A 17068-nucleotide genomic window follows, 5' to 3' on the forward strand; every position below is an offset into this window, starting at 1 on the left:
CAATGATACATCCACAGAGCTACTTCGTGGCCAATGGCATTGTGTGGTCGTCACTACAGATACCAGGTCTAAGTCCTGTTCTGGATGTTAGTGTTCATTATCTTCACCTACTTAGCATTCAATATTGTCTTCTTCATTAGCTAAATGTATTAGAAAAACTACAAAATAAGAAATATACAAATATAACAATGCATGTTTTATTAAGGATGTGAACTTGGGACCCTTGCATTTATAATGCATTGCATTAACCACTCTGGCAGAAAGCTCAGGCCAAAAATATATTTAGAAAAAGGACTCATCAACTTTGATGTGTCTGCTTTATTCCCCTCCCCCTTAAAGACTCGCTGAAAAAAAAAAAAACATTACCAAGGTACATAATGCAAAAAATATTTTACACATGCCTTATTTTCCTCTCCAATGAATGTGAGAATGATGGGTATTAGTTCATTGTGAGCGTGTGAGACTTCATAGCAGCTCATGTGCCTTTCTTCTCTAAGTCTCTGGCAATATTGCTCCTTCTTCTCTGCCCCTCTTACAATACTACTGTAATCTTGCTTGCTCCGAGATGCCCACAAGCATATAAGAGGACTCTTTCACAATTGAGACAAGTTGACCAGGAATGCTCCAAGTACACACCAACAGGTAGGTAGGTACTTCTGTTACATAATCAATTCGTTGGGTCCAATCACATCCATCTGGTTACAAGGGAAAATTAAAATACTAAACCACTACTGAAAAAAAATAAAACTACAATTGCCAGTATTAATAGTTTTTCTTGTGTTCAAAACAAAACAGAATATTGATGCAGAAAATTTTATCAAAATCTACAAATTCACGTACACACATTCATTATCATTCACCTAAAACACAACATATTAAAACTGCAAAACTGTTCTACCAAACACACTTGGCCTAATTCATTAACAACTTGACATGATATAGCACTATATAAAACACAAATCCTTTGATGGAGGGATATATGTGTGTTGTGCATATAAACCATGATTTTTTACAATTCAATGCCATTAAATCTACTTTAACATAGCACAGACTACTTAAAGTATAGATATCTGTATGTGTGGCCTTGTAATGAAAAACAAATAATAATGAAACTATCTTACGCATTTTAATAACTCTCCACTTGCACACATTACATGAAACAGCAACTGAAGTTTTATGAGAACATAAATTTTAGTAAGTTTCTTCTTTTTAAATATTTAATTAAGCTCATAACATATGATCTTGTTGATGCCAGTTGCTTTTCTACATAATTACAATAAATTATGTCAACAATCCTGCTTACAAAAAGCACTCTATCATCAGTACATGATGCTTGCTAGCGTTCATTTAAGAGTGATTTAACTTACACTCATTAGTGAAAAAAATTTCAATAAAAAAAAAGACTGAAAGTTGCAGATAAATCACATAATTTAGGTGATAATAATTTCAATTCATGCAATTTAGATGCTTATTAGAAGCAAGAGTTCATCTTATCATACTTCAAGGAAATCCTTTAGTAAAGTTGTCCTACGTTTCTCTGCAATGTCCATTTGATTTTCTAAATCACCTCTGTCAGTCGTTTCTGCCCTTTCTATCTTCCACGACAAGTTCTCAATTTCTGCTTCCAGCTGGGCTTGTTGGTATTCAAAAAGCTCTTTCCTGGGACCTGGCTCCATATAATACGCATAAGGATAAGTATATTGCAAAGTGTATCTACATTTTGCCAGAAGAGAGGCTGCATACAGTAGATACTGCCAATCGATCCACGTTCCTGATGAATTCATTACCTTCTTATGGATGCGGTTTTTAATTTTAAGAAGTGTTTGTTCTTCCAATTTTAAACTTTTCGAATGATTCTCCCACCTTTCATAATAATGAAGGTATTTCTTTAGAGCTTCTCTGGCCTGAGCATGGACTGATTCATGAGCAATATTAGGGTTCTCCTTGTATCTTGAACATTCATAATATTCTGAACCATGCGTTTTCCAGTCTCCAAGACACATCCAACAGAAGTCATGCTTGCAATTGTAACACTGCATGTGATTGCAACCACCATTCTTTTCAATGCATATATGACATCTAGGACAATCTTTCGTATGAGCGCTAATATAATTTGCAGTCTCACTATCATCTGCACATTTCGTAAGCCACCTCTTAATCGTCTGGCAATCGGTAGGTGCATGATAGTCTGTTCCGCATCTGAAACAAAATGTTGTCTTGCAAACATTGCAGATGGCACGTTTGGCACAAGGTTGCTTTGCCTGCACAATGACTTGGCAGTTGGGACCAGGGCAGAAACGCAGCTGGGGATGTGACTTTACATAATCCTGGAATGCAAACTGTTGATATTTCTCCCTCATGTTGGGACGGTTAAGCAGGGAAAGGACAAAGTCCTCTGGAACCAGAAAGTCACATTCCTGTGCCATGCAACTGATCCCGGTTGAGATTCCTTCCGTGATCTGCACCTCAAAATACATAGTCCAGCAGTCTTTACAAAAAGGATGGCCACAAGCTAAACTACAGAATTTTTCACCATCACATAAGGACACACACACTAAGCAGACATGGCGGCCTACTTTCGCTCCAGTGTCTGGTGGATGATGAGGTTTGATTCTTGACGAGACCAACAACCTTGTGCAATCCGTTCTGTAATTCTGAATAATTTCCTGTATTGCCCAGTTATGCGTATGGAGAAGAACTTTAGCTAAGGATGGTGTTATTTGTAAATTGTCGCTAAGAATTTCAACATTTTCGTTTAACAACCTCTCCACCTCTTCAACACTAAGGCATTCAAAGAGAAAGTATTCAGGATCTGTTTTGCTCAAATCTACCTGCTCCAAATCACAATCTTCTGTTGTGTTGTAATAATAATCATACTCATTCTCTTCATCAGAGTACTCCATATCAGATTCTTCTTCCCCAGACATTTCTTCTTTCTTAAATATCACAGCTATCTGATTATGCTAAATAATATATCTAATAGAAAATGGCGCTTCATAAGATATGTTGATTACAATTTCAACAACTGTGAATGATCACTTACACACTTATACAATTACAACATATATTGTTGTAATTTATAACCAATATTGCCAATTTAGATTATGAAAGAGTGTTTTATTGCATATTAAGAAGATATGCTTAGATGGCCACACACTGGAATTCCACTGTTTGTAGAGAATTTAGAGCACACTCTTGACAACAAAGTGTATGAAGCATACTTTCCATACAATGCAAATCACACTCATGCATACACTTATATACTGAGCAGCATAAAATTCATAAATATGCCACGCAACTAATTTTTTAAAATTTAAGTGTTCAGTTTCTGGGACACGTTTAGAAAAACTTAACCATGAAGATAATTACAACTGTTCACTTTCAAATATGATGCTTACTTGTAGTTGGAATCAAAGTACATGTATCTTGCATAGTCATGGTTAGATATAAATTTCCTCACTATTTCAGGCACACACTGCTAGCTGAAGTAACACATATTTCGCTTCTTGTAGAGGAGCTTGGGTGGTTCTCTCAAAAAATAACATCCATTCAAAAACTTTCACTATGATCTGAAAAAAATATAATAAATATTACCATGAATGCTATATGTACCATAAATGAACATTTCTCAATAAATATAGATAAAAAATACATACTGCAATACTTTAGTAGCCTAAAAATTGACACTAAAGTTCCTGAATTTGACTCATGGCAGGGATTTGGATAAATTCAGTGTAACTAACACAAATAACTATTGGGGCATTTGGGACCTACAGGGATTTTGAAGTTTACAACAACTGAATTAGTTTCATAATTAATCATTCATAATCTGGCACGGTCTTCCAGCATACAGGGACACCCACATGCTTATTTACAGGGAGGGGCAAGCAAGGTATTTTTCCCAAAGGGTAGGGGGCAAATGACACACACTTTCTACCATAATAGTATTGTCCCCACAAAAACCATTGCTTCAGTTTGAAGTTACAGTCTTCCTGCAACACCCTTGCAATAATTAGCATACGTTTACTGTGACTGAAATGAAATTACATGTGTGAAATATGCAATTTTTGGATGACTTCCATTTTCCATGAGGAGGGTGTCCCCCTCCCCCTTCCATGCCAGCAGACCACCTATTGGCAGGAATTGTACCCGGATACATCTTCTGGCCTATAGTCATATCTGAATTCATAGAAAGGCAATCTGTGGACCTTCATAGAATGCAGGAAAGTCAGGTGACCAGATTTCTTACCCTGAAATTAGGTATATCTTGGAGAGCCATTAAAACTTGCAAATGAGAAGTGACTTATGGTAGCCTAATTAGTGTAACTTGTATAACCTCAACCCTTGGTTTGGTTTGAGTTGGTGTTTTAAGTCCACTTTATGCACAGTAAGGCTAATCGGGACTGGACCTACAGTTTAAAGTGGGATCCGAACCACTTGTGCCTCCACCGGGTATCGAACCCGGGACCCCTCGATTACAAGGCAATGGCGCTACCACTGCGCCATGGGGGAGGCCCAACCTCAACCCTAAGTCATGAGGGAAAGAAAGATAGTGAAACACTGCCATCCTCAGTTTTGGTGATATCGAATAACATATTGCCAACTTAAACTAAAAAATATTACCAGAGGAACCATGATCTCAAAAACTACCACCACATGGGAACTTGCTAATAAAATGGGGAATGTTAGATAACTGTACTTTAAAAACAAAGCATGTCACACTGTGGGCTACTATGACTTGTTTTATCACTACATTGTGCCATAGATTATATGTGATACAATCACCTCATGTTGATTTTATTACCAAATAAAGGGTCAAAAGTCTAAACTTGTCGACCTTAGCTTAAAATTTTCAAACATTCTGTCTATTATGTATTTTGTATTTATCCATAAAGATCAAATCTTTTATACTTTTGGAATGGCATGTTGTTACAAATTTATAAGTGGAAAGTTGTAAAAATATGTAAATCACACAACCTACAATAGTCAATTATGCAGAGTGAAAAGCATTAAATTGCTGTTTTATTTAATTGTAGGTTTGTATGTTATATCACAGATGGTGCAGAGTTGTAATTGTTTGAAAATGTTAACATTTTCCATATCACACTGACTCCAGCGTACCTTTGCAAATAGATGTTACTCATAGCAAAAAGCAAGAAAAAGTGTGACTTTTCATTAGGGCTAAGCCAATACCAGTGTTATCGGAAATAATTTGTTGGGACTTTATTTACCAATACTACCTGATACTTTCCCAGCATTTGAATTGTTTGCAGGGTCTAGGGGGGGGAAAGCGACACTTTCAGTGTAATAATCCTGGAAGTTATGAAAAATTCCAGGTTTCTATTGATTTTGCACCAATATTGTGTGGAAAACTGCATTTTGTGCTCAGTTAACAGGTATTTTAATATCTGATGTATTTTTTTAATATATATTTCAAACAATACCATCATTTGACAGATTCCAATGCCAATACTTGTATCATTCGAGTTTAAAATAACAAATGCTAGTTACTATTTATGACATTAAATTCTTTCTAGACCCAGAGGATGCAAAAATGAAGTTTTTGAAATGTTGCAAGCCTTTGCAAACAATCAATGATTATTATAAATGTCCCTGCTTCAATTTCATGTAAACAACATTATTGTCATTTGGGTTAACCTGGACAGGAAGGAAAACGACATAAAAATATATACAGACATAATAATGCTCATTTTGCTGGCTTTGTTTATGCTCTCCTGTTCATTATTCTCCTTCATTTGCAATAAAAACAAGTCGCTGCAGTGTCCGTGGTATCGGCCAGCAATCAAAAAAGACTAACACAGAAGGGTAGGAATCCACAACCCTCCCTCCCCACAGTGACATTCATCCCTTTTCCAAGAACTCCAGAATCAGCGTAGCATGATAACAACGCTGGTCCGTGTTCTTACGCCACAAGTTTGCGAGCAAGAATTGGCAATGAATGGCTTATTTTATTTCCACATTGCATTGACCATCAGGCAGTTACAAGCCTTCAATGTCATGTTTGGGTACAATACTTTAGCCCTGCCTTTAATCTTGTCAGCATTTACACGGAACTTCCTGTGTTGGACCCCAAAGTCACAAGGAAGGGTGAATGAACCTTTGAAAAGGACAAATCTTGAAGAATGAGTTGTTCCTCTAGCCACTCAAGATCATTGGTATCAGCAAAGAAAATTCAACCGATACTTACAGAAGGGTCGTCGACCCACTGTACCCCTCGAGAATTACGTCAATTTTTTTTTAATAGACAGATTTCAACATTTTACGTAATATAAAAGTGGTTCCAGTGTTAGGAAACCACAAATAACAGAGATATTTGATCGCAAAGGATGACCATTCCAGACTACTATCGCTCATTTTTCATGTAAAAAATTTCCAAACTGCAGCAAACTGCAGGAAAACTAACACTCCTGACATTACTACGACCCCAAATTTTAACTATGTTTGCCTAACCTAACCTTACCATGCATGGTTCGTGGGGCTACCCGTGCATGACGTCAGCACCAATTGTTAACTGCAGATTCGTGATTACGGGGCCTAAATTATTAACTATGCGAAAAATGAAAGAAATTGGGGAACCATCCAGTATTGCAAAATCATGGCACAACCATTTCCAATACGATCGAGAATATATAATTTTTAAGAAGTACTAACCTTAAAACAATACACTTTCTGCTATGTGGTTGTAGGGGGGAAAAGTGTCAAATGGCAGATGACTCACTCCCTACGAACATTAAACATGTACAGGGTATCTTGCAGCATATTGCTGCAAGATATTCCTGAACATGTCAGTGTCCATAGGTCCATATAGTTGTTTCCACATAAACTCATCTGCATGTGCCTCCACAAGCTTCGAACTCATCACACCTCCTTGCCTCAAGTATCCCTTCACACTGGACAAAAACCTTCCACCTGGTTTGTACAAACCCCAGTTACTGGATCGTGGAAGTGTGTCTTATGCCTAACAGTCTTGTGAATGTAAGAGGAAACATTCCCAAGGCTTGATAGGCAGTTATAAGATGCCCATTCATCCGTCCAGATTTCTGTTCCTGGTAGTACATGCTTCTCAATCATTGGGATCAGAGTTTCGGATGTTCGATCGGCAATGAACCAAAGCAAGCCTCCATCACAAACACGCTCTCGTCAATCTGTACAACAGAACCAACCCCTACAAATTTGAAGCAGTCAGTAGACTTAAGTAACTTCCAGGAACAATATCTCGAACATAGCGAAATAACTGGCCACCGCATTCTTGCTTACATTCACAACACTGGAGACAGGACAAAGGGAAACTCCACGCAAGACCACAGAAATAGAATTGAAAAAATGCATTGCAGACAGTTTCATATTTTCAAAAAATGTTCCAGTCATAGCAGAGCAATCAAACTTACATTTGGAACACCTATAAAGGAATTCCACCACACCACTCTCTGCCCGCTGCCGTATTTTAAACTTCATCCACACATTCCTGCGATATCGTCCACTGCATTTGACACATTTCTTTTTTTCTGGTCACTAAACCCTTCTCCTGCAACTCACGGATATACACCTCCGGCAACTGGCCAAAGAAAGCCACGATGCTGAAAATGTCCATACACTCCCCAATATGCACTTTCAATGAATAGCACTTACCACACTAAAATCCCACGCCAACCTTGCAAACAAAATCCCAGTACCATGCGACATAAACCGAAACATCTTCTGCAGTAAATCTCGCGCAGCCTGACGTCACACCATAATTGCCAACCTTCAATCTCAGATATTTCCAACATTGCTCCAAGTTACAAAACACAAATAACGTAACATGTTCTTTCATATCACATGCAGATGGCAACGATGAAAATGACATCATAAATAGTCCCATCAAAAAACTCTCATTACTCCACTATAATACATCTCCTAAAGCTAAAAACACCACAAATCGTTCATACAGAACATAATCTTGATAAATTACACAAAAATCATCACCTTATCGTGGGGGTACGGAGCATCGATGGTACCCTTGCAGATACCAATACCACTGGCTCAGCCCTACTTTATATTATTACAATTTTCAAATATTGGTAAGAGTATTGGTATGGGGCACTGGTTAGCTCAGTCCTACTTTTCATTAAACCTATGATGAAATGTGAAACTGTGGAATGATCCAGGAAAAAATAGTGATTTCTGGTCACCTACAATAAAGTATCACTTTTCAAATTTACTTAAGACTGCAATATGGAAAAGGGTCAGTAAGGTTTAGCATGAAGATGAAAATAAGACTATTATAGAAGGCTTAACACAAGAAAGGCAGATCCCAAATTCTTCAAAAATGGTAAACAATAACGTAGCACGCAGCGATGTCCGTTGAACCCTGGAAACTGCAGGCTGTCACTGCGAGTCAATGCCACTCTCCACGTACAGCTCTACTAAAAAAGTAAAAAAAGGTAAACTTCTCCCCTGTGCTTAGCACGACATCATGAAGGCGTATAGGGGGTGTGGGGGTAACACACTACACTTTCTTGATCCGGTCGTGAGTGGGGGTGATGTGATCAGCATCATGCCCCTGACTTGCTTAATAAAAATCTATATAAAATCAGGGTAAAAATTTACTATCCTTCGGACACCTCATAGGGGGAGGGAGGGAGGGAGAGAGAGTCCCTCTCTAATTTTTTCGTTTCGTCAATTTTTGACATTCGTACTTAGGTATCTGCTTCGCGGAACATTCCTGAAGGTGTATCAACGTTGTTTTGATGAACTAACCTAACCACGTGCCAACGGTTCGTGGCGCTAGCGCCAATGGTTTGCAATTATTTCCAATTTCTAGATCCTGATACTAACACGACACCAAATTTTAACTATGTTTCCTAACCTAACTAACCTAACCACGCACCAATGGTTCACAATTATTTCCAATTTCTAGATCCTGATACTAACATGACACCAAATGTTAACTATGTTTCCTAACCTAACCACGTGCCAATGGTTCGCAATTATTTCCAATTTCTAGATCCTGATACTAAAACGACACCAAATTTTAACTATGTTTCCTAACCTAACAGAACTAACTTATCCACGCGCCAATGGTTTCCTCTCTTCACGACCCCGTATTCAATTAGAAAATCCACTGGATCCTTCACACACGGTACAAACTTCACCACGCATCCAGGACACGTCATCCTTCTAACTCTCGTTGCAAACGCAGACAGTTTGAAACACTGGATACCCAATGAACATGAACGAAACACAATCACGACGCGTGATGGTGTACGAAGGTGTACGCGCCAAACGCTATTTTCCGTCGGAGAATTAATTTTCAACATGAATTTCAGCTATGAAACATTCCCACATCACACAAAACACCTTCCCGATGTTCGACAATGCTACAGGAACTTATTACGGTAAGTAGTTTCTTCTGTAAAAATAAATAAATGTGTCCGAAGGATAGTAAACAAGTACCTTTTTTATGTAGGTCTACTGGTTAATTTTTAAATGGAGTCTAAACTTGAATATCTATAATTTTTGATCTGATACTAGGTTTCTTGGATTTTCCTACTTTCTTTCCAAATTCACAAAAATTAAGGAAATTGACAAACAAAAAAAAAAGGCTAAAATAGTTTACGTCTGTTGTTACGATTTTGACAAGCTGTACAGGAGGATGTGGGAACTGATTAAGAATTGGATATGAGTGTGAAAGTAAGTGAAGTTTGGGGACACTAATTTGTACATTTAAAAATTTCAGAAAGTATTAATTTTTGTGAAATTAGCTTGTGAAAACTGTGTTGTACAAGTGATCAGTATCGAAAGTTGTCAATTTCAAAAGATTTTCATTTGGAAAACACATATATACATACAACACAAGGATGGAAAGTGGGGAAATACTAAGGCAATCAAATAAACCTACTTTGGATCCATAAACTGCAACACCGCAAGCATGTTCAGGATAATTTACTTACTTTTTGAAACATAAAGGATTACCACAGAAGCAAAATAGTGTGGTCACTTGGACAGTTTACTTTACATGACACTATCACAAGTTAATAGTCTCTGCATTTTTAAAACATAAATTTAGTTTCTCTAAAATTCATACTTACTTGCACAATCATTTCCAATATTAAAAATGCATTCCTCATTACCTGCAAAAATCATTATACAACTGGAACCCTTCGGCCATCTGAAAAGCTTACTCCTTACACAGTGGAAGAATGAATGCAGGGTTATCTTAACTATAGAAAATGTATATAAATTATAAGAGAACATGCCACATCCAGAAAATGATTATTATTTTCCTGTAGTTTACGCTTGTAATAACCGTAAACTACAGGAAAATAATTCTACAATCCAAGCAATGCGTACATACAAGAGAAACTATTATCCAGAAAATGGGATATCACATATGTGTTGATACATGCAATAGGAAAATGTTCTGCCAGCAAAAATGTTTTTCTTTTATGCATTTTAGGATATAGTAACCTTATTATATGTAATTTTCCAATATTTAACAAAGAATTTCAAATACAGCATTAGCCATTTTACACTGGAATGTATAACAGTAGAAAAAGAACAACACAAAATAATAACATAAACCAAAATTATATCCGATAGAGAGCCTTATACCATTTTGGGTAACACTTCCATTTTGTCAAAACGGATTTCTTCATTTTTACAGAAGAAACTACTTACGCAAATCACTTTCTGTAGGATTGTTGACGTTCCCGAATGTATTTTCTGTCATACTTTCATCATTTTTAGCAATAATTCATGTTTTTATGTATAAAAATATCGCAATTGCCGTTGCTTCCGTGTACAAACCAGACGTTCCGTGCACTTGATGACATAACCCCGTCACGGTTTCCATCCACCCTGTATTTTTCAACATGACGCGACCCCAAATTTTAGCTATGCTTGCCTAACCTAACCTTCCCATGAATGGTTCGTGGGGCTATCCGGGGAAAAAATAGAAAATTAATAACACGGAAGTAGGCATTTTCTTCTCGTGAATGGTTTGTGGAGCTACCCGGGAAAAAATAGAAAATTAATAACACGGAAGTAGGCATTTTTTGGTTTAGAAGATTGGAAACACTGCATCACTCGACAAAACACAAGCACGACGATCCAGAATGCTCTCACCATATTGTGTCTCACACAAGCAAAGAAAACGAACAACAATAATTACTCGTAATATGAAAAATTGAAATTATTTTCGTGAGCATAATTATACCTTATAGAATGTTCCATAATGCAGAATAAGTAAGTAGCAACCTTAAAAAGGACGAAATTAATGAGTTATAGGTGTTTTGACTAAATGGTAACTGTCTGATATCGCCCGAATGGATTTCTTCAAATTTACAGGAGAAACTACTTACTGAAATCACTTTCTGTATAATTGTCGAGGTTCTTCGAGGTATTCAACAGTATTTTAAAACGTGCCAGATTTTCAAGACTGTTGTACAGAAATGTGTAAGGCTCTTTATCACATGTAAGTTTTGTTTACGTTATTATTTTTTGTTGTTCTTTTTCTACTGTTATACAGTGTTATATGTCCTTTGTACTTTTAACAGACTATAATGGACAAGTATTATATTGTATTCGGAAATAGTAAGCTTTGCAAACATCACTGACTACTAAGACAGGGTACAAAGAATAGTTCTCAACAAACTTCAATAATAGAAGATAACATCTTCCGCCTAAGAAACCTAACCATATTCACACGAAATAATGCACTTCATACACGAAAAATAGGGGCATTTCTTATATTTTCAATTCACTAACAATTAATAAAATCATTGATTCCTTGGGAATTAGTAATTTACATGAATTTAAAAGTCCATTGTTGTCTTTTTACACCTAAATGCATGCGCACCTATCAGTATTAATATGCGTGAAATTTAGTATATATTCTGAATCGGGTTCCTACGCCGTTTAAATTATGAGTAGTAAAGAAAAATATACGTATTTTTAGAAAGCAAAATGCAATTATTCCTGCTAGTTGTATTTGCAGTCACTCCTTGAGGGACACTTTAAATACGCATAAGTTCTTAGCATGCCAACCTATACAAACAAATTAGGTAATTACTCAATCTGAACATTACTAACTCCAAATCTCACCAGAGAAAATCCAACGGTGTCAGCACAACAAAGCAAACCTATAGTTTTGCTTGATATTATAAGTTTAGCAGTTGCTTGTTGTCAGCCATGTTCTTGTTCTCGCAATCCATCCAAGGTTTGCATCGCAATCGCACTTGGAACGAGTTCTACAGTATTGTGACGTCAGTCACGGTCCATGCACGTTCATTTACGTACGGTTACATTGGATCCGGTTTCGGCCGAACTTTTACACTGCTCTGTTCGGCCGTGCTCCACGGACGGACGTTCGGTTTCTAACGATGTGGTGCTTACAGCAGAGGCGTCGCCTGAAGGGGGTTCACGGAGCACACGAACCCAACGGAAAAAAATTCAATTTGACTTCTTCTCTGCTTTATAAAACACTACATTTCAAGATACTTATTTTACAAAGCAGCTTTATTCGTTCATAAAGTCTTCACAATGATTCAAATTTACCAATTTCCTCCGACTGTTGACAAGAAAAGCTCACCAGATCAGGCAGCCAGAACCCGGCGCACATCTGGCGCTATGAACTAACTCCCTCTGCTGTATTCTTCCTGTGTTCTAGGAGCTCCACGGAGAAGAGCCCAGAGACACCAAGGAAGAAACTGGAAATTGCAGCACGTGCGTCTTTCGAAAGAAATTGTCAACAGATGGCAGCAACTGTTAAATGTGCGGAAAGCGGCGGAGGCACAATTTTTTTTCTATTCCCAAGTATTTTATTTTTCGTTTCCTTTAGCTTTTGTATTGGGAGAAAAGTAAGCAGTATTTAAGATATAATGCAAGCACTGTTTGCATTATTATATTCCTAAGATCTGCGATGCTTTTGCCTAATACTTTTCCTTTCCAATTCATTTCGCCCAAAATTAAGGCCGCAAACTTCCTCAACAACTCCATTGCAAATATTTGTCGCCCATCCAAAACCTTGCAGTTGCATGGCGAAGGTTTTTGTTTTCAAACACTATATCACCAAAATGAGCAAATTTACACTTACATCGACATTTTAAATGTGTTGCTTAAAGTTAAACCTTTAGATAATGTAGACGAGTCAAAAAGAAAGAGGACACTGCTAGTAGAAAATAATATTTATCTTGGTTCACATGTAAACGAGTATGGTATCCATAATATTTTTATTGAAAATAAATTATAATTGTTATATAAACTCCTACAGGTAGGATACACTTTAAAACAATAATTTTAAGTATCGCGAATTGCAATTCGCATCATGAAGTTTGAGCATTGCCAGAGACTTACCAATGAAATATAGGAAAGCTGCTGTGAAACTACAAATAGCTATTGAAATTGAAAACAATAATAATAATAATTCGTCAGTACTATCATGGTTAGTGGAAATGATGGCGGGGTTAATTCTTATGAATAGGTAAAATAATTTCCAACACTAAATAATGAGAGAAGAAGGCATTTTAATAATTCTGGAAAAATGCATTGTTTACCTTAGTAATTTTTTATTGTTTTTGAGGGTATTGACGGGAGAGGGGTTGTTAAGTGGAAACGATAAATCGAGACTAGAGGGGCGAGGGGGCCAGTTGCCCCCCACTGTGCTAGACTTTATATATACGGTCTTTTCCCCCACAGTTTTTTTGGTACCTTGCCCCCCCCCCGGTTCTGGAACTCAATCGCCGCCACTGAATCGAAATAAATGAAAATTGACTTGTATTTCGTAAACAGATTTTCGCTGGGCCCTCTGGCAGAGTGGCTAGCACAATACAAGGCACCAGGCTCGTATTCGTCATAAAACATGCATTATTATATTCATATTTCTTGTTTTACTTTATTTTATTATTTTGTTCTAGTACAATTGTTCTTGTACAATTTGTTAATCTTTTTGTATGCTCAATTAATCAGTGTTTAGCGTTTTCTTCTGGACATGAATACAAATTATGTAGTTCTAAATTATGTAACCTTCTCCACTCACCTGTCTCCTCATCCCTTTTAGGTCCAAATATTTTCCTAAGGATCTTATTTTCAAATACTCTCAATTTATGTTCCTCTTCCAATGTAAGGGACCAAGTATCACATCCATATAATACTACAGGCAAAATTACGGTTTTGTATATTTTAACTTTTAGTTTCTTAGATATTAAACGAGAAGACAAAAGTTTATGAAGAGAGAAGTAACATGCATTTCCTGAATTAAGCCTACTTTTTATTTCCTCTTTAATATAATTTTCATTTGTTGATATTACTCCTAAGTATTTGAATTTGGAAACTGGTTCAAACGAGTTGTTATCAATAATTAGATTTTGATTATTACCTAACACTTGGTTTCGACCTGTAAGCATACGTATATTTAGTTTTCTCTTTGTTAACTTCCAAACCTATCTCTTTACCTGCTTTTACTGTTTCACTAGTGCATATTTTTATCATATAAACAAGCTTCTTAGGTATTCCAAACTCTACTAATATATTATATAATTTATCTCTTTTGACCAAATCATATGCTTTTTTATAAATCAATGAATAGCCTATGGACATTTTGATTATATTCCCAGTTTTTCAAGTGTCTGTCTGATGTGAAAAATTTGATCTGTAGTTGATCTGTTACGTTTAAATCCACATTGATAATCCCCTATAATTTCATTAGCATATGGGGTTAGTCTTGTTAAAAGAATGTTAGATAATATTTTATATGTTGTTGAGAGTAGAGAAATTCCACGGTAATTATTGCAGTTCATTTTATCACCTTTTTTAAACACAGGAACAATTATGGATTCTTTCCTCTGTTGAGGGATTTCTTCTTTATTCCATATTAAACAAATTAATTTATGAATTTGACATATTAATGAATTTCCACCATATTTAATTAACTCAGCTGGTATTAAATCAATGCCAGGTGCTTTGTTATTCTTTAGCCTTTTAATAGCATCTTTAACATCAGTCAAGTTAGGTTCTGGAACTAAAGGTTTTGCTGTGTGGACTTAATTTACTTCTGATTTACATGGACATTTAAAAGGTCATTAAAGCAGTTCTTCCATCTATTTAGAATATCTCTTTGGTCAGCTAGAAAATCACCGTCTTTATCTTTTATCAAGTTTACTTTAGGTTGCCACCCCTTTCTAAACTCATTTACACCTTTATATAAATCTCTGATATCTTTATTTTTGCTGTTTGTTTCAATTTCGTTAATTTTGCTTTTCAAGTAATCTCTTTTTTTACTTCTAAACGTGCGGTTAACTTCTCGCTTTATTCTATTATAATTGCTTAGATTTTAATCATCAGAGTTATTTAACCACCTAAGTCTAGCCTGATTTCTTATTTCTATTAGATTATGACATTCGTTTTCAAACCATGGCTTACTTTTTCTTGGTTTATGGTATCCTATATTTTATTTATCTGCTGAATCTGTTGCATTACCTATGTGTTCCCAATTCTTATTTACGTCTGTTTCATTTATATTTTCATCATCATTTAAATTCTGCAAAACATCAAATCTATTTGACAGTTTAATTTGGTAATATTTCTTAATTCTTTCATCAGCAAATTTTCCTGTATTAAATTTTAGAACTTTTAGATTTTGTTGCTTATGATTTATCACTGCGAGTGTTTCTTTTAATTTAGCAATTACTAAATAATGGTCGATTGCACAGTCTGCACCTCTATGTGTACGAACGTCAATTATACTTGTATGCCTTCTCTTATCAATGAGAATATGATCTATCTGATTATGAGTTTTACCATCTGGAGATGACCAGGTATATTTATGGATATCTTTATGTTTAAAAGTGGTACTTTTCACAATTAAATTCTTTGAGGTTGCAAAAGTAATCAATCTTATACCATTATCATTACTTAATTCATGAAGACTTTCTTTACCAATCGTGGGTTTAAATGTCTCTTCTTTGCCAATCTGTGCATTACAGTCACCTAACAGAATTTTCATATCATACTGAGAAAATTTATCAAAGACCTGTGTTAACTCTATATAAAAATCATCTTTAGTATTATCATCTTTATCTTCCGTTGGTGCATGTATGTTTATTAAAATAATTTTACACAACCTACCCTGTAAAACTGCATATGATATCCCATCATTAAAAAATTCTACTGTTTTAAGAGCCGAGATAATTCTATTATTTATGAAAAAGCCTGTTCCAAAATTATGATTTTCATTACCACCATAGAAATAAGTATAATTTTTAGTTTTGCAATTCCCTTCTCCTGGCCACCTAACTTCCTGGACAGCAACTACATCTAATTTATACTTAACTATCTCATTAACAGTACACTGAAATGCCCCTGGCCGGTAAAGGCTCAGAACATTCCAGGTGCCTAATGTAATATCCTTATTCCTAACGTAGATCTTATCCTTAGTCCAGGGACCTCCCAAAGTAGTCCCCACCCGGAGATCCGAACGGGGGACTATTTTACCTCCGGAATATTTTACCTTGGGAACATCCATGGCCTTATATTGCTGTTTCTTGACATTTTTTTTTACAGTGCAGAGTTGTCAGCTCTACGCCTAACCCCCAATATGAATGGAGGAACTACTACACAAGACAAACACAAGCACATTAGACAGCACAACTACTACACAAGACACACACAAACACATCACAACTATAACACAATATAAACATAACAAACTACACACCACAACTACTACACAAGACAAACACAAACAAATTAGACAGCACAACTACTACGCAAGACAAAACAAACATACTAGACAGCACAACTACTACACAAACATACTAGACAGCACAACTACAACACAAGACACATACATACACATCACCGATACTACACAAGACAAACAGAAATACATTAGACAGCATAACTACTACATAAGATAATCACAAACACACTAGACAGCACAACTACTACAAAATTGTCCCCTTCATCTTTCATTTTTAAAAGTACTCTAAAAAGTAAGTATTTTGGCTGTAAAGACAGTGAGATCTAAATGGTCTCCCAATGCGAGGATGAGACACTAAATTTAATAAAG

General features: G+C 36.1%; 1 protein-coding gene across 2 annotated transcripts; it reads right to left on the bottom strand.

Annotated features, from left to right (window-relative positions):
* Window positions 1-759: 759 nt before the first annotated feature.
* Window positions 760-12280, bottom strand: ari-2 (E3 ubiquitin-protein ligase ari-2). 2 transcript variants are annotated; one of them, XM_083119308.1, is made up of 2 exons: window positions 12106-12280; window positions 760-3569 (listed from the first exon to the last, which is right to left on the bottom strand). In XM_083119308.1, the coding sequence occupies exon 2, from the start codon at window positions 2925-2927 to the stop codon at window positions 1494-1496; it is 1434 nt and encodes a 477-aa protein (XP_082975434.1). In that variant the 5' UTR covers window positions 2928-3569; window positions 12106-12280; the 3' UTR covers window positions 760-1493. The 2 variants fall into 2 exon arrangements, with proteins under 2 accessions (XP_082975434.1, XP_082975435.1); XM_083119309.1 differs by lacking the exon at window positions 12106-12280 and adding an exon at window positions 11708-11730.
* Window positions 12281-17068: the final 4788 nt, after the last annotated feature.

The sequence above is a fragment of the Lepisma saccharinum genome, chromosome 3 (assembly GCF_977018435.1).
Source record: "Lepisma saccharinum chromosome 3, izLepSacc3.1, whole genome shotgun sequence".
Lineage (NCBI taxonomy): Eukaryota > Metazoa > Arthropoda > Insecta > Zygentoma > Lepismatidae > Lepisma > Lepisma saccharinum.

Coding starts and splice junctions, on each gene's coding strand:
- ari-2 (XM_083119308.1), bottom strand. CDS start 2,927: ATGTCTGGGGAAGAAGAATCTGATATGGAGTACTCTGATGAAGAGAAT.